Source organism: Anolis sagrei, chromosome 6 (assembly GCF_037176765.1).
Source record: "Anolis sagrei isolate rAnoSag1 chromosome 6, rAnoSag1.mat, whole genome shotgun sequence".
NCBI lineage: Eukaryota > Metazoa > Chordata > Lepidosauria > Squamata > Dactyloidae > Anolis > Anolis sagrei.
Window position 1 is genome coordinate 95,325,826 of NC_090026.1, and position 27,485 is coordinate 95,353,310.

Genomic DNA, 27,485 nt, shown 5'->3' on the forward strand with positions numbered 1-27,485 from the left:
GCCAACTGCCTCTTTCCTCTAGCTCAGTTCCATTTTTCCCTGGCTCTCTGAAAAGGCCTGTCCTGCTACCTCATCACATTTAAACTTATTCATGGCAGTGCTCTGGACCTCTGAGAGAGACTCCTAGATTGTTTCCTTGCTGATGCTCTAGCTCAGTGGTTCTCAATCTGTGGGTCCCCAGGTGTTTTCGCCTACCTCTGAGAGAGACTCCTAGATTGTTTCCTTGCTGATGCTCTAGCTCAGTGGTTCTCAATCTGTGGGTCCCCAGGTGTTTTCGCCTACAACTCCCAGAAAGTCCAGCCGGTTTACTAGCTGTTAGGATTCTTGGAGTTGAAGACCAAAACATGTGGGGACCCATTGGTTGAGAAGCACTAGCCCTCTTCCATTTGACATCTCTCCCTTAGAGGTAGCCTGTCTAGTGCCCTCTTATGGTTGCATCTGGGCACTGCAGTGTGAGGTTCATGGGCCATCAATACAGTTAGTTTTAAAAATGAAGGTATATGTAACAAAAGGTTTGGTTTGTGAGTTGAATCTGCACCAGTATTTTAAGTTGGATAATGAAAGGTACGTATACCACATTTGGTTCAGATCCATCAAGCCATAAAAGAGCCTTTGAAGTACAAACATACATACTTTCATTTTTCTACATCTAGATTATTATTTGCAAATTATTAACAGATTGTAGAGTAATCACTTCATTCATAAACCTTGTGAATTTATCATGAAATCTAACTTTAACTGAACTAGACTAGTGATATACAGTATAACATGATGAAAAGAGAGAACTCTATGAACACCTCTTTAGCATTTGCCAGCCAAAAAAGGATACTATATCCAAATGTTTATGACACGCCTGCAAATTTGGGAGAGGGTACAAACTGGCCACCTGGTATGTAAACACTTTCCAAATACTTACTATAAAAAGACTGATCTCTCAAATTAGTAGTATTGAGATAAATGTTTAGCACACAGCAACAATGAATATATTCCTATTCCCTCTTATAGGTGTCATCTAGCAAATGTACATTATGTTTGCTAGCTTCACAATACAAGCAAATAAAACAATAGCAAAGAAGTTCTGCAGCATTTTACATTGTTTTTAGTAAAGTTCCATTTTTATGTTAACCGTGGGAATAAATATCTCAGTTCAGTGATTATACCAATCATTTTGTCCTTCACTAGTAGTACTTTTATAACAGCTACACTCTGAAATGCACAGAGATTTAACAACTAAGAAATGCTAAATAAAATGACACTTGTTCTTATATATAGCTTCTTAAGATAAATGGAATTTGCTTTAAAGGCACTACCATCTCCCACTGCATAAATGTACACATAGGGAACTGAAAATAGCTGTCTTGTGGGATTTTTTTTCCAAATATGTAAAGGATAAGTGCTCCTGGTGTTGTGTACACTGTATCTACATGATAAAGATTTCTTCCTGATCATTCTTGAACATTCTGTTCAATCAGTGAAGTAAGGCAAGATTAGTGCATGAGGGGAAATGACTAACATGCACAAGGATATAAGAAAAAGTACTAGCATGTGCAGGCCCATTTCTATTACATGTTTCGAATACATGAAGAGAAATAAAAAGTCTTTTCGCTATATGCCAGAGCAATTCTATAAGTATCCACTCAAAGGTCAATGGTTCATTTGCACAATTGAGTTTGATAAGGCTTACTCCCAGGAAATGTGGCATTAGATTCCAGTCAGCATTATCTTCCATGATGCTGGAGTTCTGGAGAGTTCAGACTACATGCAGAGTGTGGGCTACATGAAGCTGTCATCATTTTAGTGATTACTGCAGCCCACTCCACCAAAAACATGTTTTTATGGACAAAAATGAACTGAAATACTGGAAGATCACTTTAATTTGAAAACACTTTGGCTGCAACTTCATGTATCTTGTGAAAGTAAAATCTGTAGTTGCTTTGGTGTTTTGTTTGTTTTGGAAGAGTAACGTGGGCCCACTGAGGGTCTTTGAAGAGCGGTGATTGGCTCCAGTCCCTCCAAAGTTCCCTGTTTTGATGTGGGAGAGCTAAACGCTACATCCACTACTAGGAGCTCCCATTTTTCTGCTCCGTTTATTCGGTCGCTTGTGAGAACAGGGGCACTAACTCTAAGATTACGTCATAATGCAGAAAAATAAGACACATGGATTGTCACATAATATTTCTTTCTCCACTTCTGTCTTAAAGTTAACTGAGAATGTAGAGCTGACTCTACTAACTCTTGGATGATGTGCAATATATTGACAAAATTCTGATTCAGCAGTTGCTTTATAATAACATCAAAAACAAAGTTAGTTTACTATGGAAAACAAACTCCCAGACTGAGCATAGGTTCTTAAGCACTTTTTTTATTCTCCATTCATTCCTCCTATTCACCATTCACCTAATTCCTACCACTGTTTGCTCTCCCACACATCTAAAGTGCAACCGAGTAGATTTCCAATGCAGTATATAATAAATTAAACAAACTTTATCTCCTTAACCCTGAAATATTCACCATCAAGATTGTTTTCCACAGGACAACTTTCTATACAAATATCATTTTAAGAGAAGAGCATTATCTATAAACTATATGTTTATTATGACATCTATGTTTTACCCATGGAAAAAATAGTTCAGTTTTCCCACTATTTGTCCTTCATACATAAGAATGGCAAAGTAGAAATATGTTCAATGATCAGACAGTATGATCCAGTGCTGGCCAAGGTAGAATCAGCACTATCTGCTTCTACATTCAAGAGACTAGACTAAAAGGTTAACTCTTCAACATTAACTGTCCTACAACATCCTCTTCTGAACATGAAGGCAAGAGGTTAATGTTCAGGTTGAGGATAAACAACATGGCATAGGTAGCTCTGACTGCTTCTCATCCTTCAACAACAACCATTTGGGTAATTGTCTCACTGGTATGCCCTGGTATGGGTTGAACATGCTATTTTCCTGTTTTCTTAACAGAACTTATAAAAGGTTGTTTAAAAAACATGACAATGTGGGATTTTAAAAATAATAATAACAAGGCCCCTTAGAACTTACACCTATATATTAGTTTTGAAGGCAGCATTCAATATCATTGTGATATAAAAATAATTACTAAGGGAAAATAACAGTGCCACAGGTGTTCACAACTCCTTAAACATTTGCCTACAGCACCAAACCATGCTGTGTCTACTATAGCCAGCTGTGTAATCTCTGAAATTATTTGTGGGGGAGGGCATTCCACATAAATAGTTCTGCAGTTTTCCGACATGACTTGGCTGATAAATTAATGAACAATGGCTCTGGACATGTGGTTTGTATGCTATCTTGCACAATGTACCATGTCAGGATTTACCATTAGGACAGGACTAGGCAACTTTGGATAGTTTTGGGAAAGACTTTGTACCTTGGACACTTTGGAGGTTGCATAATCTGCCAGAAAGGACCCCCAAAATAACAAGAAATCTGAAAATGGTACATTTCTGGGGGTTTTTCTTTTTTTAAAATAATCAAGGTAGGCTTTCTCTCCTCTTCTTGCTGCTGAATTATTTGAGTGCACTTTGGATTTGATTTAAAGCAATTGAAGCAAGCTAAGGACAAAGGAAAATAGGAGGAGGAGGAGAGAGAAACTAGAACATTTTAAAAGCAGCTGCAAAACTGGGATGATGCAGGATTAATCAGCACTGTCAAATCAGGACAGTTGTTGCACATCTCAGGGCAACCCTGTGGTTAATTTAGAAGTTCAGAACATGTAATTCAGCTTTTTTGCCAGAAAATGGGGAAGTTCTGGGAGGACCAACTACGTGAAAACCCAAAGATGCACCTTATCTACCTCCTTCTTAGGAGTAAGTAGTTCAATGAACTGCTGCTGTGTTCTGTTTTAGATAAATGCAAGAGTACTGAGAACACTCATACCTTGAATGAAGCATGATCATGGCCAACAATTCTAAAAAAGGCTGTGCTCTCAACAGCTCACTGATTTACTGAAAAGGGATCTGAAAATACAGAAATGCGGGGAAGCATAAAGACCTTTCTGGACTTCCTTGAGCAGTTGCTAAATGGAGAGTTAACACTTATGCAATAAATCTGCTTTAGCAGGGACCACAAACAGAATTCAGCCATTGTCAAATTATTTTATGATTTGTTAGAATTCATAGAGCTTCACCCATGCTCAACAATATATATTGAGAACTTCTTTCTCCAGAGTTGGCAACAAGCACATTGCTTTCTTTGGTATCTGGCTCTGCTAGCACTTTATGTTGCATAAGGCCAACATAATTATATCATATATTGAAACAACAATCCTGAGCCAATGTATTTATATATTCATTTAAAGGTGAGCCAAGGAAGAGCAAGGTATGTCATAACAGACCATTAAAAAGCATCTCAAAAAGAAAACTTCCTTCCTTTCTCTTTTATTGTAGAACTTTAAAGACTGCAGTGACATATACCTTACTCTATTATTATGAAGCACTTGCCTAGGTGCCTTTATTTGGCACCAGTCTAGAATTCCCTATTCATAATCTGACTTTTGATTGGTACGTATCCAGCTCATCTCATTCATAATAGACACTGCAGACTGAGAAGGAGACAAACAGAGGAAGCAGTAATTAAGGGAATTTTAGAAGAGCTGTTTCAAATGACAGCAATATTTCACAAGCCTCATAGCCTCAGAAACTCTTGTGACAGTTTAGTTTGGGAGCATGTATCAAATGCCTCCTAGATCCATTTTTATTTCTTAAGACTGAGTGGTCTGAGCTGAGGAATGCTTGCACAGTTTATTTAAGGCTTTGTGCCTCAAATAGAATCCATTTAGTATATGCTTAATTTGTGTTAATGTCTTTTCTTAAAGATCTATAGTAAACGATGTAGGCCATGTTATGTTATATTATATTTATAATATAATATAATATAATATAATATAATATAATTATATATTATAATTATTTTTCTAATATTTTTTTTAAAAACACACTTTTAAAAAGCTTTCTGATACTAGGACAGGACCTATATTTGAACTTTACAAGTATTGGTAAGTTAAAACTAACCTGCAATGGAATTCTCATTTGCATGACTCCCCAAGTCACGCAAATGAGAGCACAAGCTATGTTCTTCATCTTGAAATTCTGAACACATGTCATTGGTTTCAAGAAAAATCATTTTTGAAGTGTAGTAATTATAACTTTGTCAGATAAAGTAAACCAAAGCTGTGATTAGAAGACTAATGAATTCACCATTAAAACTGGCAAGTTTTAGTAGCCTGACGAAACAAGCTTTCACTTTAAAACAGCCTCACATACTATAAATATCATGTGAAGTTCTTCCTGGTGTAGAAATGAAGTAATGGAGGATACTCCCACCAATTAAACCACTGTGGGTCAGGATATTGTTCAAGACATGGACCAGGAAAAAGGTGATAGCTCTAATAATGAATAATGATTGTTGGCATCATAGCAGTTGTCCAATTTATCCTACTTATATTATACTCTGAACACAATCCTCATTCACTGGACTTTCCAGCTCTGGTCTGCAGGGTATTCAAAAGGCACTTGAAGAACTCACAGCACTTTACATTTCATCTAAACTCATAAAAATCCATTAAATAGTTCACCACAATGTTGATTTTTTTAAAAAAAGGGACGAATGGCTGGCACAGGTGATTTAAAAAGCACAGGCAAGCTGCCAAAGTCCTTGGAAATCCCTAGTGACCAAGACATTCCAAGACGGGATGTACATACTCCATAAATTCTGTACCAAGCAGACTGGAGCCTTCAGCTCCATGTCTGCCTGGATGTCTTCCAAGGCAGACAGGAGAAAGCAAAAAGCATGTGGTTACCCAGAAACAGTGGGCAAGCATTTTGGCAGTTGCCAGGCAACCTCTTCTAAATGCTTTCTCCTACTGTGACCTCTCCAACTCTAGGCTGAAGCCTCCACGTCAGCAACAAGGACAGAATCAATGGCTATGGACAAAATATATCACTCTCCTGTTGTCCTTTTCTTGCCACAGCTTCATTATCTTCACTCCACTATTATCTTCTTGCCTTTTTGCTGCTCACTCTTCCTTATTATGCCCAATACCACTTCCTTACCATAACCTTTTTATATCTTTCTATTGTTTTGATACATTTTGTTTCCTTTGCCCTCCTACCACAATAAGCCCTCTTGAAATATCTGATTCCATAATAATAAAATGCCATTTCTCGTGTCCTGGTGCTGAATGATTTTGAAAAGTGTCTTCTTAGCATTAAGCTTCACTGTGTTCAATGGGCTATGCTCCCACATAAGTGTGTATAGCATTTCAGCCTGAATTGTAAAAGATTGTCTGTTCATAAAAGAGAATATTGTCAGATTTTTCTCAGCCTGTGATAACTCAAGTCAACAAGTACACCTCCTTGAATCAAATTGATGTTTGGAAATGCCAGGTAAGACTTCACACTTCCACACATCACCATTTTTGCAGGTGAGGAGGAACTTCCTAGTGCAGCTGCAATCACAATGGTTCAAGTGTCTCTTGTATATCCATACAAGAAAGATTTCCAGAGCAACACAAATTCTATGCTCTATGAGAAGCATAGTAGGCAAGAAAAAAAGGAAAAGCATTGAAATGCAATGGAGGAAAAAATTTCAACTGATTTCTAGCAATTATACATTCATTTTTTCTTTTTCTGTTTTAAAATACACAGCACGAATCACAGTTTGAGCATGTAAAAATAAACTAACAGCCTTTCACAGTTTCTATGAGACCCTGTTCCCTCTAATTCATGTTTTGACTCCTCATTTGAATCTATCTGTGATTCAATATGCATTATTTAAAAGTCTATAAAGCAAGAAGAGATGATCAACAGGTGCCGTGGAAGTATAGATATCATAATGGGCAATCTATCAACTAATCTTTTCTTCCCCCAATCAGAAAATTACAGTTGTTATCTATATGAAGATTTGAACAAGACTATAAAGAGCTCAAATATTTCAGATGAAAGGAAGACTCTCACATTTTAAAATCAATGGGGTTGATATGGCACATACAACCTCGTTACTGTATAACTTGCAAGACAATACTATATCCATTGAGGACCATACCATACCATACCATAAATTTATTCATCAACTTCTGTGATTTTTACAAACCATGGAAACAAGCTTATCACAGAATCCAGGAAAGCTTTCAAATGTGGAGATAGCCTCAAAAATTCTGTAGCTACATCTTTAAGACACCTGTTCTCTAGTCACTTTTAGTGAGTCATCACATCTAACTTTCACAACAAATATGTTTCAGATAATAGATATGAAGTATAAATCGGGAGCATCTAGATGTGCTTGAGAATTATTTTACGAAACAACACTCAGGGATTGGAAATGCATGTTAGCAAAAAGTCTTTCATTCTGAGAAACTTCTAGAGGTACAATTACATGAAAGCATTGAAATGTATCTGTGTGACATGAAATACTTTCTCCCTTAGAATTCTGTACTACTGTTGATTGGTAAATTCCATTGAAAATGGATTCAAAAGAGCCCCTGGCTATAAGGGGGTCTGATCTTGTTCAAGAAAAGGAAACTATATACAAAACCTCATTTAATTTCTATGGCTTTTTAACAATGGACCACTATAAAGTCTCCTTTTATTCAATAGGTTTTACTCCCCAATACGTAAATGAGCAACTGTAACCTATTTGAAAATAGACCTATAAGAGTTACTTCCAAATTTATATACTTTTAAGCTTTAGGAAAATTAAATTTTGGCAAGCATTCCCCAAACTTGACATAACAGGGAAAGGAAAATGCAGCAAGGAAAATTCAAGCTACTTCTTTCCCCTGCTTACAAACTAGCACTATTATATATAAATCACAAAACAGCAGTAGAACTCACTGAAAATACTAATTGCTGCAGAGGTTCTTTTCAGTGAGCAAGAAAACGAAGATAACAGACTCAGAGCATACCAACAAATTCTTAATTTTGTCATGCTTTTATATAGGAAGCAGAGCGTATCAAGTCTCTTACCTGAGGTGATCATACTGTGCATTCTTTGCTGAGCCAAGAGCTGGTCACGTCCTGAAACTCCATCTGAGAAAAAACACGATTCGCTCTCGTAAATTGTCTGCATCATATTCCAATCAGTCTGCACTTCAGCTACATGAAGGATTCAACCATTCAGAGACGTTGTAACGACCCCATCTGGTCCTGTTTCCTCCTCCTCAGGAGGTGGTTTTTGATATTAATTACTAATTATGACATTAGCTATTAAAATGGATATAACTACATATAAGAAAGATTTCTATACAGAAAAAAAATAATCACTGACTACAACGGCAACCCACTCATAAGACAATTCCCCTTGGGTATAGATAAAGCATAAGGATATATAATGTGTCTATATCTGTGCAATAAAAGGTTTCATTATATACCTTTCTTGTTGTGTTAGCTGTGTTCTGGAACCAAAGAGCAGGTGGAGGAAGGCTATATTTCCTTCCCCCCAGGTTATTCTTGGGAGTCCAGCAAGAGAAATAAAACCACTCAAAAACAAAAACAAGCAAGCACAGTTTCTAGGGACTTGACTCCCCAGAGGGTTAAGTTTCAATTGCTCCCAACTCTGATATGTGTATCTGTCTCCGGCTCCTCTTGTTCCTCCTCCTCTTCCTCCCTCCCTCTCTTTCTCTCTCTCTCTCTGCAAAGTTGGCTGAAGCTAGCGAGATCTCATTTACATACAGATCAACAACAGCATGGCCCACAGGCAACAGAAATAGAACAATGGCTAGCCTGAGCCAAAAATAGGTCAAGCATGGCCGGATGATTGGAGCCTGCATGAATGCATTTAAAAATACCTCAGCTAACCCAGCTGGCCAGTCTCTGTCTTTCAAAGCGGCAGGTCTCCAGTGTGATCCCTCCGAAGAAGCAATTACCTTCTCCAAGTGCCAAACCTGTGCCTGCCTCCCTGTGTGTACTATTTGTGCATGTGTGTGTTTACATTACGCTCTCTCTGTGTTTATGCATGTGATGGAGATGGAGCAGGATTTTAATGGTGTTTGACGTACTTTCTCACTCCCTTCTACTAGACTGTGGCTCATCTTTGACAAGACAGCAAAAGGGGAACAGATCTATGCTGGTTCTAAAATAATACTGTGGAAGCTTCTACTCATAATGTGGTTTCGGCTTCACCCACGCGCAGCAAACCTGGATGTTCTATTTTTGTTGCCTGTTTCTCTGGCTACACTCTGCAGAAAGAGTTGGCTGGAGCACTCCTATCTCTCTGCTGTCGTTCAGCTCTAAGATGTAAAGGCAACAGGAGAGGGACGATAGCTGAAAACCATCACATCCCTGGGGAGAGAAAACTCATCCAGCGAGGAATTGCACTTTGATTTTGAAGTGGATTGTTTCTCCTTAATGTCAGTTTTCTGTTGCAGCACAGCGTGTTAAATGCTGCAAGCGACAATGCCCTCCATCTAAGTGAGGAGGAGCACTGAACAATTTATACTGCAGAGGGCTCTAAATATAAAAGGAAGTGTTGACTTAAAATAGCTGCTTCCAGACTTGCATAGCAATATTTAAAGATATAGGCACATACGTGCCTTGTCCTGCAATGTTATTTTTAAGGGGGATTCATTGTTTATGATATTGGTAGATGCATAAAAACTACATTGGGATCCAAGGTACATGCATAAATGCAGCAATACTACAAAACCAAGCATTTTGTTAAAGTAAAGGTAGAGGCAAATATGGCTAAAACAAAATCCAGTTTTTCATTTATTCTACATTTTCAAGTTAGTTTCTAGCTTGACATTACCTTCCTTTTTCACTTTCATAGTCCTTAAATGCAACTTCTAAGCTACCCACAAATATCAGCGGTTCTCAACCTGTGGGTCCTCAGGAGTTTTGGCCTACAACTCCCAGAAATCTCAGCCAGTTTACCAACTGTTAAGATTTCTGGGAGATGAAGGCCAAAATATCTGGGGACCTACAGGTTGAAAACCACTGACAAAGACTTCTGCATTAGAGCAGCCATGCCCTCTTATACTTGTGTGGAAGAGGACATGCCAGCAGGTCACAAAACGTATACCTGTTGAAATTCACTCTGTAACACAGCTACTGCAAGTACAACAACTCTGTCTTCTTTTTTACATAGCCATCCTTTCTTGCAGGAACTACTCATACTATACGATATAGATCTCATACAAAAGCAGAAGTCTGTTGGTCCCAGGACCATTCAGCTAAGTGTAGTACAAAAATCTTCATCTTGCGTATTTCCTTACACTGGAAATTTGAGCGCTATTAACACAATAATAATCAGTGGATAAACCTTTGGAATTAAATTGAGGCATTGTGCAACATACTGCTGGAACCTCTATTACATTGGTTTTCAACGTGTGGGTCCCCAGGTGTTTTAGCTTTCAACTCCCAGAAATCCCAGCCAGTTTACCAGCTGATAGGAGTTCTGGCAGTTGAAGGGCAAAACAGCTGAGGACCCACCACAGATTGAGAACCACTGCTCTACAGCAGAGATGGAATAACTCATTCAATATCGCAATATCCCTAAAGTATACAAAGCCCTACATGATTCTGGTCCAGCCTGTCTTCGTGACTGCATCCCCCCCATGAACTGGTGAAGTCTCTAAGATCTGGCAGGGAGGCCCTCCTCTTGGTCCCACCTCCATCTCAAGCGTGGTTGGTAGTGACGAGAGAGGGGGCCTTCTCGGTGGTGCCCCCCAGCTCTGGAATGCCCTCCCCAGGAAACTCAGACAAGCCCCCACATGACAGCACTTTTGGAAAGAGCTTAAAAATGTGGCTCTTTCAGCAGGCCATTGATAATGTTTAAGATAGCAGCCAGACTACTATCTTAGCCAAGGAAAGCTAAATTGATTGTATGGATTTTTAATCAATGGCTATTTTTTATTGATCTTACTGCTCTTGTTAATTTTATATGTCTGATTTTAAATTTGTTATTGATTTTAATATTTATATTTTATATGCTGTATGGCACCACTGTGTGCTATTTGTAAGCTTCCCTGAGTCCCTATGAGATGGCGGCGGGGTATAAATAAAGATGATAATGATGACGACGACGTTGATTATGATGATTAGAGTATATCCACAGAGAGGTTGCATAGTCATGTCTATCTGTATATGCACATATCCCACAATTTCAAACTGAACCGATTTGCAGGATTGTAGGTGAGAAACTGAGCATGCTGGCTCGTCAACTGAAGCTCCTTTATGATATCAGCAGCAAATACTTCAATCTCTTCTTCTACCTATAATTTTCATTCTGTCTTTCCCTGACCTAACCTGATAAACTTGTCTTTTTAGAAATAAAACAATACAATGTTTTCAAAATAATTGGAATTGTTTCACAGAATATATAGGTAGAACATTTACAGACTTGTCCATAATAGCATTGAGTGCTTAAAAATACATTGTCAAAAAGAAGAGCAAGATGATGATAAATGTTGTACAATTAGGTCACCTTTGAATACTTTATGTAATACACACACACATACACATATTGCTTGTTAGGACAAATTATTGTAAGACTATCTCAGAGTAACGTTGGGAAGTTTTTTTCAAATAAGACACATGTTTTACTACTATTAGAAAGTGTAAATTACTACTTTTAATTGGTGGCTTTATATATCAAACGTTCTGTTATATGTGTACTCTGGAAATAATAATAGTAATATTCATGCTGAAAAAACAACTTGATAAACTGGATTGTAGGTTTTTCAGGATGTATGGCCATGTTCTAGAAGCATTCTCTCCTGACGTTTTGCCTGCATCTGTGGCAGGCATTCTCAGAGGTTGTGAGGTTGATAAACAACTGTGCATATAAGTGTTTCAGCCAAACAAACCTTCTTTTTTGTTGTGCAGTGGGGTAAGGCAGTTGAAGAGCCTGCCCATTATGGAGCAAAACTGGGGCACATATATACTAGTCAAGGAGAAAAAGCAGGATATAAGAACATGAAAAGATTTTGTAGTACCTATGAGTATCTGAGAGAAATAAATGTATAGCATAAGCTATTACAGATTGCCACCCGCATCAAACAGGCTGATTTGCCAGCCGTGAACTGCTTCACTTCCCTTTGTGGCATGGAGCTCTTCACATGACATACAGGCACTTCTGGCTGGGCTCCATACCGAAAAGGGAGCTTTCCCGTGTTGCCTTTCCTTCAATGGGGGGAAGCCACATGGCAACACTACCGTTCTATGGGATGAGGAGCACGGTAAGTTGGGCTATGAAGGACATGGGGTGGTGGCTTCTCTAAACCCTCTTCCGGGAGTTTATGGATTTGCCCCAATATGGGGCAAATCCATGGGCCTTTTTGAATACTTTGTTTTGTGTGTCTTCTGATCATTTCTGGCATATGGTGATTACAAGATTAATCTTTCAAAGGGTTTTCCTGACAAAATATGTTCAAAGTTGGTTTGTTTGCCTTCTTCTGAGGCTGAATGTGACTTGTCCAGAAGTGAACTGATCTCCAGAGTAGCAGTACAACATTCAAACAATATACTGGCTCTTGTCTTTGAATACTATTATTAGGAAAATAAGGGGTTAAGCATCATTTGATGATTCAGCAGAAAAGAAAGAGATCTAGGGCTTAAAGGGCTAAAGGAAATTGTAGTTACATGAATGCAAGGAGTAGTACAGGATCAACACAGCATGTGAAGCCGAAGGATATGGTCCCTTGTATTGTCGAAGGCTTTCATGGCCGGAATCACTGGGTTGTTGTAGGTTTTTTCGGGCTGTATGGCCATGGTCTAGAGGCATTCTCTCCTGATATTTCGCCTGCATCTATGGCAAGCATCCTCAGAGGTAGTGAGGTCTGTTGGATGCTTGCCATAGATGCAGGTGAAACCTCAGGAGAGAATGCCTCTAGACCATGGCCATACAGCCCGAAAAAACCTACAACAACCCAGATATGATCCCTACTTACATGAGATAGATTAAGATGGATAGTTTCATTTAACAGTATGCAATAATGATGCTGGATGGGTCATTGTGAGAATTATAGTGAATAAACCTTTTCAAACCCTGACCCTAACCCATTTCTTAAACTATTTGTTTTAAAAATAATAATCCAGTATGGTTTAGTATTATGAAAAGGAAAAAAAATCCATGGTGATAATGTGATCACTGGTCTTATGCAATACTCTCTCTCTCTGGTCTTTAAAGACATTTTTAAACATTATTTAGTAGGGCAGGTTCCTATAAATAAAGTTCTCCTGTTTACTAGCTTCTTTCCCAGCATGGGTGATTACAAATCAATATGAAGCACAGCAAAGTGACAAAACAGTATGGATCACTCTTTCTAGTGACGTCAAGACAATCAGAAATGTCCCTGTGTCCTCTGACTCAATGTAAGCAGTACTAATCACTGTATTCCTTTGTGTAATGCAGGAAAATTACAGACTTCATTTATCCATAATGGGCTAAATTCACTGGAAAGTTCATAGACCACCAAAGGACATTTTAACACCAGAGATTATATGTTGCCCTTTTTCATTTAGATGAAGATTTGCATGGGACACCTTCTCAATGTTCTGAACTTTTTGATCTGTAGGAAAATGCAGATTCATCTGTTATTACAGGTTTAAGGCTGACAGAGCTACTTATACAAGTTCAGTGTGTTTACATGACTAAGAAAGATTTCTTATGTAAATCTCCAGGAGTCCTAGTACAGGTTGAACAATGAAAGCCGAAACACTCCAAAATCCAAAACTGCCCAGATAGGTTGTGGAAATAGGGTTGGAACTTTAATAGTAGCAACAATTTATTTACATATAATGCAAAAGTGATACATGCCACCAAGTTTTACAGTCCTTCAAGATAGTCACCAGCAGCCCGTTTCCAATGATGTGGAAGTTGTAGGACACCTGTTCCAGCACCTGTTCTGTTGATAGTTCGAATGGAGCGGTCTACTACTGCAAAAATATCTGGAACAGTTCTGAAGTGAATGCCACCAAGTGGTTCCTTCATCTTAGGAATTAAGTCAAAGTCACAAGGGCTTAAGTCTGGGCAGTATGGTGGATGGTACAGCACTTCGCAGCCCCATCGATTGAGCAAATCATGTGTCTAAGTCCCACTGATGGAGCACTGCATGTGGCCGAGTACTGTCATGCAAAATGATAGGGGTATTCTGCAGAAAGTGTCATTGTCTTTTTCTCAAAGCTGGTCTGAGATGGTGTTCCAAAAATGAGCAGTAACGCTGAGCATTGATGATCTGTTGTGGGGGAATGGTATGTGTTAAGATGACACCACCACAGTAGTACCTGAGAATCACCAAAACTTTCACATGGGTTCTGACGAAATTTTGAACTTCATGGTGACCCATAATGACACCATTCGTTCAATTGGCATTTCAAATCCAGCGTAATAATATGGCGTGAGAAAGCCTCGTCTTCTCACTCATAATGCTCCAAGTGGGTACGAGCAGCATCATATCATAGCAATTTCTGCATTTCTGTCAAATGATGTAGAACCCATCATGAAGCTATTTTTCTCATGCCCAGGCATGAGCACAGTCATATGCACAAATCCTGTGCTTCGGGCCAGCTCACGAATCGTATGGCATAGATCACTGTCTACGAGTATGGCAGCAGCCTTCACTTCCGCTTCGCTGACATTAGGATGACCTGGCTGATGCATGTCTGCCACATTTTGGCATCCTTCATTGAAGGCTTTTACCTATATTGCCACTGTTCTGTAAGTCAATGAAGATTCCCCGCAAGCCTCTTGATCACCCTGATGACACTATTGTGCTGTATGACCCGTGGCACATTAAATCTTTATCCTACTTCATTGTTCCTGTTTCAAAAACATCGAGACAACATTTACTTTAGACCGTAAGCTAATACAAGACTCAGTTCTTTGTGTCACTTTGCATGCGCATGAAGTAGGAAGGGTGAGTATTTTTACTCAGAGGTACGTTTGGTATGTAACTAACGTGTGGTATACACAACATTCTTTAGTTTCGTTACAGCCATGTTGCCACTATTAAAGTTCAAACCCATAATAATGCCTTTGTCTGATCATGGTTCAACATACAAACTATCCTAACACTGTCTTTCTACATATCTCAAAAAAGAGATCATTTATCTGGGATGCCCTCAGGGTTTGCAGGGCAACCAAAGAAGCCTCATTAGGTAAGCAAAGTTGTTCCTCAATAAGCACAAAGTGTTCAGTTGTCTATACAGGTGAAAATGGTTTTTCAGATAAACTTTTGCTGAACTTAATAGGCTTTCCAGAAGTTAAGGATTTCCCAGAATCTTATTTAATGTCTAATTGGCAATGAGTATTTATTATCCGGCACAGGAGTTATACAGGCACAGTAGGAGGCCTCACTAAGCAATCTATCATATTTTACACAAACTATAGTCTTAAAACCAAGGCTATCCACATAAAGGAAGTATCCACTAAAGTACTACAGTCTTGAGTTTACAAATCTATGGATCACATTGTTAGCATCCCGTGCTTTACATCTATTTGCCCTAAGATGGGACAGGCCTGACTGAGATGAGGCATACAGGACATCAGGTTCTGGTGAACCTCAAATTCCAGAGGATAAAATTAGATCACTATCCCTTAAAACAACATTTGATAAAGATATTTTACCACATATCCCCCCCCCTCCCCAGATTTGAAGGGAACTGATAAATTCATTTACAAATTTCCAGTTACATTTTGTGCATGATTATTCACAAATGTAACACATGGATTGTTGATTGCAGGAGGATTATTTTTTAGCAGAGGAAGACTTTGACTGTCAAGTAGTTTGCAAATGTCAGCTTAGTCACGAAATTTACTGAGTAGTGTTCAGCAGGCGCAGTTTGTCATAATTATTGTAAGGATAAAATAAGACTAAAGCTTAAAATGCTCTGTGTCCTTAAAATAGAACAAGGAAAATATCTAACACATATTGTACAATGGTCACTGACCTTGGCATAGCAGTCTAGTATAATCAAACCTGAACTATGGGTTTGGGGGCCAAGACAGAGAAGAAAATAACATTGTAAATACTTCTGAGACTAGTTGTGTCCCTTAAGGATATCTGAGCACTGGAAATTTTCTGCATCATTTGACGTGCTAGAATAATTACTAACCCGTTGTTATCACCTCCCGGTTATACACTGAAATACATCAAGATATTTTTATCTATGAGAAATTTGTGATGCTCCCCCTTCTCTTTGGGAGGAATGGGAGTGGGGTCAAGCCAGCGTTGTTTCATGGCGCTTCTCAGGCCCCATCCAGAAGAGGAAAAAGGGGCCATTAAAACCCCGATGTGATGAGGTCGTTAGGCAAGCCTGCACAACTTGGCAGTAGTAAGGAGCCAAAATTAAAATACGCTAAAGCTTTTCAGTCCACCAATAGCTCTGATAACCCCTTAAAATTTTATTGTCACTCCCTGCTACTCCAACCTGAGTGAAATAACTTCCCCATGCCTCGTTTCTAACCCAGACTAGTGCCTCCAGCGTCCTGACAAGATTCATCGATGCCCCCCCCCCCTTGCTATAGGTTAGTTTTGTAACTCATGCATTGAGAATATAAAAGTGTAGAGGTAAAACATTTGAAAGGGGGAAATGGCAGGTTATAATTTCTGTAGTACGGCATCTGACCTCCTTATTTATTTATTATTTATTTATTTGATGCACTTATTAACCGCCATTCTCAGCCCTTACGGGCGACTCCTTCTCTAAGGCTTATGCTTAGAGCCCCTAAGGGCTGCAGCAATGCCTTGTGAGGGCCGCATCTGGGCCATGAGTTGCATGTTGTTCAGCCTGCTGTATGGTATTCTTGGGACAGCAGACCTTCATTTCAATAGGGTTCACTATTATCCATGGTTTCATGTATCCATGTGAAGTCCAGGAACATACCTCCTACAGGTATGGGAGTTGTTCTGTGCTAGAATTTGAAGTCATGAAATGACCTGAAGAGTGGGAGATTTGGGACAGATTAAAAGGAGCATTTCGTCATACAGCACATAGTTGCACTATGGGGTATGTTGCTAATGTGACAACCATTAATTTAGACAAATTAATCAATGATAAGACTAACATCATTTGCTAGTCAGGTTGGCTATACATTATTTCCAGCATTATAGTCAATATGTCTCTGAGTAACAATTAAGAGTGTAGAATGTAGAAAAGAATCAGATCTCTGGTTTACCAAGCCTAGTGCAGTAGATGCTGAATGGCAGAAGATCTTCAGAGTTTTAGACAGATTTTTTTCCCAGCCATTTCAGGAGAGGCCAGGAATTCAACAATCTTTTGTATGCAAAACACATATTCCACTTTTGATCTCAAGCTCCTCTCATAAGGAGCATTATCTTCTAATGCAGAGCAGTATTGAATCCTGTTCCAGATTTCATATCAGCGTCTTATGGGTCACTAGGACCTAGAACAGTGGTTCTCAACCTGTGGGTTCCCAGATGTTTTGGCCTTCAACTCCCAGAAATCCTAACAGCTGGTAAACTGGCTGGGATTTCTGGGAGTTGTAGGCCAAAACACCTGGGGACCCACAGGTTGAGAACCACTGACCTAGAAGATCACGACCAGAATTCTCAATGTTTTCCTCTTCCTTGAACATTGATTTGGTATATCAGATAAACTTTCCCAAAATGAGCAGCTATTACAAGATATTTCTTTTTGCATTTTGTGAGAATTTAATATCTGAAACAACCGTTTTCTGTGCAAAAACATGTCTAAGGTGCTTTTATTCTGCTCCAACATTCACATCATGATGTGGTCCATTTTAACTAATGCCTGTTTATAATTTGATACACCTTTATTCCAAATCTTCTCCTGCAGATGTATGGTGTACTTTATGGATGGTCCCAGAGCCTTAAAATGTTGACCCCGGTATGTATTTATTTGGACAGTGTTATTATATATTTAGCCATTAGGGAATATTGTACTAAGTTTCATCTGGGGATGTCAGGTGTTTCTTGTTTCTGTTCTTGTTTAAGAGATATAATAAAGTTCTTGTCTAGCTTCCTGACTGGTGAGACCTCTAAGCCTTTCTTGAGTGTACAGAATTATTAACCCACTGCTACTCCCTTCCTTCCCATATATACACCTTTTTTTCTATTCCTCATAATTCCTTCTAACAGGACTCATGTTATTAGTATGCAGTTTGCTTCTATGTAACTCTCATGAATTAATATATATAGTTCCCAACTACAGACAAGTTCCAAGACTGCAGTAAAATGTATTCCACGGGGCAAGTTAGACTGGCTGAGAATATATATGTGTATGTGAGAATAGAAATAAATGTTAATTCCTTTGTGAAAGGTTATAAATAAATATCCCGGAATAGTAAAGCTACAAGATTCAAGTGTTTTATTGTGCCACCTGGAGGCAAGAGCTGACAAGGTAATTGTTAGTTTCCTTCTAAAGCTACCACAATAAAGAAGTCTATTATGGAGAACTGGTGCATTACCTATTGCTGCCTCAACTGCTAATGAAGCCTCTATAGGCAAAATTTATTGTAATGGTATCATGGCAGAAATTCATTGCTCATTCATTGCTCACGGCACTTTTTGGCAGGCCAACCAATTTGTAGAATTTTAACAAAATCTAGCAAAAATTTCAGAATAAGAATTTGAGAGGAAAGAATTGGGGTAGAACAGCTTCTTTTATTGCTAATGTTCACTGTGTTCTCTTCCACTGTGAAATAACAAACACCCTGATGTTGAATACAGAGAGCTCCTATCTAGCAGTAGTTAGACATGGTTAAAATTGTATTCAAAATTGATTTGATTAGTTAGTTCAAAACAACAGAAATCATAGGATCTTACCAAATTGACCCATTCTCAACAAACACACACACACATGCATACACACCACCACCACCCTACAATCATCATGTGCATATATGGATGCTAAGTAGCTCCATTTTTAACTGTTAACATGAATAGTGGAAATATCTTCAGGAAAGAGGTCTTTGTATGGACATCTATCTATACATATAGAAGTTTTGATGCAAACAGGGGCTCCTCCCTAAAACCTAGCAGACATTTGCTTTATGAGGTCCTTGGTTATTTATGCCAAGCTTAAGCAGCATTAAACAAAAGACTGGGTGGTTTGAGGATGAAATATAACCATAAGTGGTCTTGTTTATCACATGCAACATAAACACTATTTTATGTGCATTGAAGAGCGATAACCTTTATAGGAAGAAGCCCGAAGGTACAATTCCAGCTTCTATTTGGTCCCTTCAAGACAGGCCCTATATCCCAGGATCTGATCCCAGGTTTTCTGTTTGTCCCAGATTATCTGGCAATACAGACTCATATAATCCAGTTTAAAGCAGAAAACCTGGGATCATATCCTGGGATATAGAGCTTGTCTGGAAGGGCAGCTAAGTAGGTTGAGAAAAAGACCCTGTCCCATTCCATTTAAGTTCTACTGAACTAGATCCAGACCAACGGTTCAACATGGTAATAAAGAAAGTTATGTTCTGCTTGCTCTTCCCTGAAAAAAACAAAACAAAAAAGACAGTCTTAATTTTCTCTACCCCTCTTCATCAACAAGCAATTGTGTTTATGCATTAAGGCAACAGGATGTTAAGCTTTGATTGCCGATTGCTTAGAAAGCAAATTAACATCTGTGTTTACAGACCAGAGGACAACTTTCCAGCTGTAAACACAGTTGTTTGTTACAAAATTTAGGGACATTTCCATTATGTCTTAAAGTACCCAATCAAAAACCCAGGGGGGATTGAAAGTAAATATTTATGAAGTTCATCACAGAGAAAAATACTGACATGTACACCAAAGTCGGCATTTTCAAAGAATAATGTTTAAATATGCAGGGATGATCAAGAATGACATGCTCAACTCAATCTGTCAAGTTCTGTTGTTATTTTAACATACCTCCTTCTATGAAAAACAAATGAAGAATGAGAATGATCAAAAATTCCAGTTTGTTTTATGTGCATTTACATTACTGTTTTAAAAATATGATTACAACATGATTACACGATTCAGCACATAGTATTGCAAGAATATCTATATAAAAATCTTTATTCTGCTTGACATTTTTTAGACTTTAAAGTAAGGCGCAAATCAGAGAGGACTTCTCTCTTGGTTCCTCTTTACAACTACATAGGTGGAACTATCTTAGGCCCCATCCAAACAAGCAGCATAATCTCTCTGGTAGCAGGCTTAGTCAGGGTGTCTACTAAACATTCACCCCCAATGCAACCTCCAACACCGATCCAGACACCCTGATCTCAAGCTAGATTCAAGCCAGATTTTAGTGCCTGAACAGAAGGGCCATTCGTTTTCTTCATCCACATCAAAGAACTTTCGGTCACTTGATGGAAGAGAGATGCTCCAAAAGCAAGCCTTTCATTTTTGCCTTTACTTCATTAGCTAGATACATGGACATAATCCAGACAGGATCCCTTAAGGTAACAACAGAAGCCACTGCCTTAGGACCAATCACATGAAGTTCCAAAAACCTGGGGACAGTGGGGGAAACCATGGGGCAGCGCTCAGCTTCGTCCCCTTACCATGGTTGGTCATGGGCTACCATTCCATAACCTTTCCCTGCAGTTTCCTCCCGTGCTGTCCCCGGCTTCTTCAATGAGATGATTCCCTTGTCGCATGCTGCCAACACATTGCTAGGATGGTCCCCAATGGAGCCTTGGCAGAAGTAGCCCTGTGGTATATGATGGCTTCAGCAGGCTCCATCCCGGCAGCATTTCAGATGTGCATTAGGACGGGAAGGGGGGATATTTTATTTATTATTTATTTATTTACCATATTTATATCTCACTTTTCTCACCCTGAAGGGGACTCAAGGTGGCCCTATAGCAAGCAGCAATTTGATGCCACACACACACATATATCAAATAAACAATTACAATTAAAATCAAACAGTTAAAACAAGAATTATTAAAATCCACAAATAAAATTGCACCAACTAAAACATAATCCAGGGCCATTCCATTTGTCAATCACATTGTTTCATAGTCACTTATTACAGTGAGAAATCTGGTTACCGTCCGTTCGACCACTTGAAGCTTCCGAACAGGTAACCTCACGTAGAGTGCATTGCAGTAGTCTCTTTGGGATGTAACTGAAGCATTGATTACTATGGTCAAGTCTGACTTCCCAAGGTACAGGCACAACTGGCACACAAGTTTTAAGTGTGCAAAAGCTCCCCTGGCCACCGCCGAAACCTGGGGTTCCAGGCTCAGTTTTGAGTCCAGGAGAACTCCCAAGCTGCGAACCTGTGTCTTTAGGGGAAGTGAAACCCCATCCAGCACAGGCTGTAACCTATACCCAGTTCAGCCTTACAACTGACCAGGAGTATATTTGTCTTGTCTGAATTCAATTTCAATCTATCTGATGTGATGGCAAGTCTCACAGTTAACTACGTGTTTGGAGCATTGATTTGTTGTCTGTAAATTTAATGGCCTCTGTTTGCATTGCCTTCATTATCTTTTATCACTATCTTTTATCTTAAGGAAGGCTGGCCAGCAAGGTTGACACCCTCTACCAGAAAAAAAATTGATAAAATCCTATCACTATCTGAAAAACTGAGCTTTTAACGTTTATTGCTCCCTAGCCAGTAAGTCAACATTTAGTATCTTCCTGTTTTCTAGGAAGGGTTGTGTTTCAGAATATAATAATACTAAAATTAATACTAATACTAATAATAGAAAATGAAGAGCTGCTAGTACTACTATAATTATTACTATTGCCTAATGAATATTCCACAGTTAGCAAGTTTGGTGATTGTTGCATAAAATAAATTAACATTGCTCTTACATTTTATCATTATCTTGAGGAAGCCTGTCCGCTGTATCAAAAATTGTAAACTAGGCTCTTTATATCTCCTGGGATTTGGTTCCAGCACCCTATGGATGCTCAAGACCCATTATATGCAATACATTGTAAAATGGCAACCCTTATATAAAATGGAGACCTCAATCAAATATGCCAGAAAAGCCTGACGATCTGTGAAATGACTGACAGTTATAACAGGATAGGTCAACACATTACGATAGGGCTAAACACACAACAAAATCAAGCTTTGTTTTTTGCATTTTTCCACCCAAAATATTTTTGAGCAGATGTTGGTTGAATCCACGAATGCAGAGACCATAGATTTGGAGGGCTGACTGTATATAGTTACTGATTTCCATCTCAGATACAGGTTTCTACTGGGGATCATTTCTAATATTTATTAGTTCTCGGAAAAATTGAAAATATTTCTTCATATTCTCAGGAAAAAATATTTCAAGACAACAATGGCTTATGTATCAAATATTAGCCTCTTAGGCAAGAACAATCCACATTACATTGGCATATGAGGTAGGAAATTCCACATTCAATATAACTACCCTTTCATGATGTATTGCCCTAAGTATCTTTCTTGCCCAGCCTAATAGTAATAGGGCCAGTTTCCAGACTCCCTAAGACCTGTGACACATCTTCCAGAATCAGTGGCTGTGCAAATATTGCCTGGTCAATATGTTCAAAAAAGAGAGGCAATGCAGAACCACATAATTTGTCTCTGGCATGTATTTTGATACCAACCAGAAAATCATTCAAGATAGAAAATTGCTTTAAGATAAAAACAAGCATTTCAAGCTGCAAAATCTGCATGCTCTCAGTGTCAGAGTTCCCAACATTTAAGCAGATTCCTAGAGACTTGGAACATATTGGGCATCTCATTGAATTTCCCCGGTTATTTTTTCAGTAAGGTATGTTAAATGATCATGCTGCTGATGGTGATTGTGATGTTTGGAAAGCAGAGACAATACTAGTTTGCATAGTATTTATCTTCAGGGGTGCAACACATATTCCTTAAGACATGAAAAAATTAAGATCGGTCTATTCATTGAGTCACCTTCATCTTGTTATAGTGTTTTTAGCCTGACTAATGCTTGATCTTCACATACAACCAAATGATATAAGAGAATATCTGAATGGTTTTCTGAATTAAACATCTCCTTGGAGATTAAAAAAAGAATAACAAGAACATAATTTGCATGCAAGGTGCTGAACTAGCAGATTCCTTCTAACTAATGCATTAATTTTGTATTGGCAGGGAGCATTTTATGAGGAAAAACCACTGAAGTGGCATCTGATATCAGTCAACTGTATTATCTCAATTCACAGATAGCTCAGCAGGAGATCTCCTATGGCTACATGTTATGGCACTCAAGGCAGTTTGAGTAACATTTCTGTGGTAAGGGCATATCTGTGGCTGCTCATGCCTTTTCCCACAGGGCACACTTGAGCCCTAACTGACAGCTTTTACTTTTTAATGAACTATTTACAGACTACACTTGCATTTCTCCATGAGGCACAGGAGTGATGCCACTCTGAAATCTTATGCTTCCACTTTCCCTACCCTTTCAAGAGCCATCTTTGTCTCATAAAAGCTGACCAGATATCAAAATGTTCTCTCCCCAAATGATGTGACAATAGTATTAATGCAAAGATGTCCACTCCAAAAGTGACATTAATGGGAATATCAAGGACACTCTAACCATAGAAACCGTTATTCCCTGGCATCCAAAAATTAACTGACCCATTTGGAACCACCTCAAATCATTTTGATGCTTAAGGCAAAAGATAAGAAAAAAAGTAAGATACTATACTTAGGCAGAAAAATGACATGTAAAGGATACAGGATGCCTGGCTCAACAACAGTACATGTGAAAAAAGATCTTGGAGCCTTTGTGAACAATAAGCGGAACGTAAGCCAACAGTGTGATGCAGAGTCTAAAAAAAGTCAATGAGATTTTGGGCTGCATCAAAAAGAGTATAGTGTCTAGATCAAGGGAAGACATGGTGAGTTTGTATTCTGCTTTGGTTAGACCTCACCTGGAATACTGTTTCCAATTCTGAGCACCACAGTTCAAAAGAGATATTGACAAGCTGGAAGGTGTCCAGAGGAGAGTGATTAAAACAATCAAAGGTCTAGAGACCATGCCCTATGAGGAGTGTCTTAAAGAACTACTGTGTATGTTTAGCCTGCAGAAGGGAAGGTGGAGAAGAGACGTGATCACCATGTATAAATCTGTGAAAGGGTGCCATAAGAAAGAGGGAGAAGACTTGTTTTCTGCTGCCCTTGAAACTAGGACTAGGAGCAATGGGTTCAAATTACAGGAAAAGAGATTCCACCTGAATATTAGGAAGAACTTCTTGACCATATGAGCTGTTCAACAGTGGAAATTTCTGCCTTGGAGTGTGGTGAAAGCTCCTTTCTTGGAAATTTTTAAACAGGGGCTGGATACTTTGATTGTGCTTTTCCTGTATAGCAGAGGGTTGGACCAGATGGCCCATGTGTGGTCTCTTCAACTCTATTATTCTATTATTCTATGATAAGCTGGTACTCTCTTCCTTTTTCATGCACTATAGCCACCTCAAGAGGCAATTGGTGATTAGAAAGCATCTAGTACACCTGAAGCAGTGATGAAGGTGGATTGCAGTTGTGAATAGCCTTTTTGATATACACTCTTCCAATAAGAGTTCTTGGAGGAAACAGCCACCATCTGTAGCCTGAGGCAATTGCTTTAATTGTCTACTAGGATTTCTTATAACCCCTTTGCTGAAACAACTGGTGTCAAATACCTGTGCACTGTAGAATGGGAAATGATAATTCATGTTCCACATTCTGTGCACAGCTTCCTGTTTATGCAAACCCACATATACGATTTTACAAAAAATATTATATTTTTATAGAAACCTGTGTGATTTTGAATGGTTAAGTCATGCCTCTCCAAAATACTGAAACATTATTTATCAGACTATTCATTTATGCATAAACATTGACCTTTCCATTCTTTTCAATGAAAGAAACTGCTAAGGTAGAAAATAATGCCATGTCAAATCATCTATAAATAGCCTCTAGTTCAACAAAGCCTTCTGTGAACAACAATGCAGAATTAAGCAGCAGGTTTAGAGTAACTTACTGCAATTAGATTGAGTGGGCTACTTAAGGAAAGTTGTGTCCTGACACTAATAACTAATTTTATCTTCCGTGATTAGTGAAAGCTGATTATACTTGATTAAGTAGGTAATCTTTTGGCAGAGGCAAGATCGTAGTCTTGTGAGAAACTCACCATGTTTTTTGTTAGAACAACAGTTTATTCCTTGTACCTAACTAATGTTTTGCCTAACACAGCCTGCTACCCAACAATCACACCCATTATGAAATACCTTCTCATTGATTAAGCCCTTTCTTTGATACAGTGAAAATCAATATCAGACAATTTGCCAAATTTTCATTATCACTGCCATTAATGCCTAATGATCCTACCATGAGAAATCTGTAAGAGCACACACTTCAGCATGCATTTCCATGTAAAAACCAAGAGCCTTGTAGATAGCTTTGCCCTGTAATACATAATTATCAACTGAGTAAGTAAAGCAAGGATTTATAAATGGAAAAAGGTGTTTTGGAATCCAAAATGATCACATAAGCACTAAAGTCTGTAGTGAAATTTTGCCATTTAGACTTCCTAGAAAGGATATTGTCTAGCCCATAACACATACCATAGCACTTCATTGGGAATACCCAAACAATCATGAATATGCTCAATAAAGGGTAACACTAAAATGTCTCATAAAACTTGTATTACTTTTACATAATCAACCAAGTTAATATTGATAATGTAAAAATTGGAGGGCAGGGTCAGAGAGAAAATTGATGAATAAAGGTTAAACTATTTTCCTAAAAACAGAAAGAGGAAAGTGTCAACAACACACAAGTACACATATTGCTTAAACATGGCTCACAAATAAAATTCTTCAACTAGGTTTGTTCCATGCCAGTAAGTGTATTTCAAAGTATGCAAAAATGAAAGAAAGATTCATGGGACAAAACTGTTGCTCATAAACCTTCAAGAAGATTCAGGCATTTTCCAAGCCTTACAGAAAAAAGAAAATATCACCACTTGAGCACCTTGGGACCTACTTTGAAGAATACTTGTTAACTCCATTCACCAGAAACAGGAAAACCATGTGTTACAGAGAAGCTGAGTAATCGGCACAGCAAGAGTGGGAGCAAGAAGATGGGATAAGCTGAGAAAGTGACTTTGAATCCTATTATTATTATTATTATTATTATTATTATTATTATTATTATTTCAGGCCTTTCTATCCCGTCTTTCTCACTTCTGAAGAGGGACTCAGGACGGATAACAGCAGGCAGTCATTAGATGCCAAAAAATAATATATTAAAACACACATTTACAAGACACATTCCAAATTTATCTTTAAACTTTTTCAATTAATGAAATATTTCATAACATTTCAGATTTCCTGTATTATGCTTCTTAATCTTTTGGAAAAGCCTAAGGAATAAAACTGGCTGCAACTTAAGGATGCAACTGTCTTCTGCCATCTGCTGGAGATCTACGATAAACAGTGTACACAGCTAAATTCTGTTAGGCTCAATACAGATTAGACAATGCTTAGCCTATATTTCTCACTACTTTCCAAAATGGAAACACTTTGAAAAAGAATAAAAAAAGAATTAAAGAATGATAAGTTGAAGTCTACTGATAAATTTCAAAATAAAAATAGATATCAATAAAATTACATTAACGGAGGCATCAGTAGGTTAAATGTTTTTGAATATTTACATAAAACCGTAATTTAAATTGAAAAGACTCCAAATCTGATTAATTCATTATTCTAACCTTCAATTTAAATGCGCTTACATATCCTTCCAATAATCACTATAGTCTATTTTAACTATACATTTTGGGGGAAATCCTGTGTGTCTATGAATAAGTAAAAGTAGGAAAGACTGTAACAGAGAGGAGAGGTAGGTGCGTACTGCGTGATAAAGGAGAAGAGGAAGGTGCATGCTGCATGAGAGAGGATGGGAGGAAGGAGAGGTGGGTTACTGTGCAGAGAGGTGAGGGTCCTGGTAGGAAGGCATGGGGCTGAAAGAAACCCTTCTTTCAGCCCCATGCCTTCCCTTCAAGACCCTCATCTGAGTATAAGCTGAGAGGGGCTTTTTCAGCATAAAAAGGACTGAAAAACTAGGCTTATACTTGAGTATATACAGTATCTTTTCAAGAGCTTCTCAGACACTTGGAAATGGTTAGCACAAAGGGTTAGACTTCACACAATGAGGGCCTGATTCATGGTCTAGTTCATATAGTTTATCCGATAGTCAGAAATTGAAATTCAGGATGTACTTTTACTTTAATCACATTCTAAGTGGCTCATATGATAAAAGAAAACTGTTGACTTCTCTTCTTTTGCCTACCATTTCCTCTGCCTTCTACACACCACATTTATTTTTGGCAGTTGCAGCCATCTTGGTATAGAAGCTAGTCAAGATTCACTCTCGTCACAGCTGCTTTCAGAATAGTTTTTGATAGAAGAAACAATATTTGGCTTCTTTGCACATAGAGGTTGTTGTGTGCCTTCAAAACATTTGGCAAGAGATGTTCAAAGGACGTCTGTGTTCGCCTTCCTCTAAGAATAATAGAATATGAGAGTTTCCAAGGTGACCCAGTGGTTTTTTGTGA

At 38.4% G+C, this 27,485-nt stretch overlaps 1 protein-coding gene across 11 annotated transcripts in view; it reads right to left on the reverse strand.

The window, feature by feature from the left end:
• The window catches only part of HDAC9 (histone deacetylase 9), a 491,112-nt gene that overhangs the window by 316,277 nt on the left and 147,350 nt on the right, over window positions 1–27,485 (reverse strand). For 9 of the 11 annotated variants that reach the window (XR_009631775.2, XM_060782133.2, XM_060782132.2 and 6 more), the window contains exon 3: window positions 7,991–8,053. Coding sequence is in view for 10 of the 11 variants with exons in the window: in XM_060782133.2 (XP_060638116.2) it covers window positions 7,991–8,053 (63 nt within the window). In the remaining variant the exon portion in view is untranslated. Of the gene's footprint in view, window positions 1–7,990; window positions 8,054–8,394; window positions 8,755–8,811; window positions 9,104–27,485 lie in introns of those variants that run through there. The other 2 variants (XM_060782136.2, XM_060782135.2) reach the window with 2 other exon arrangements.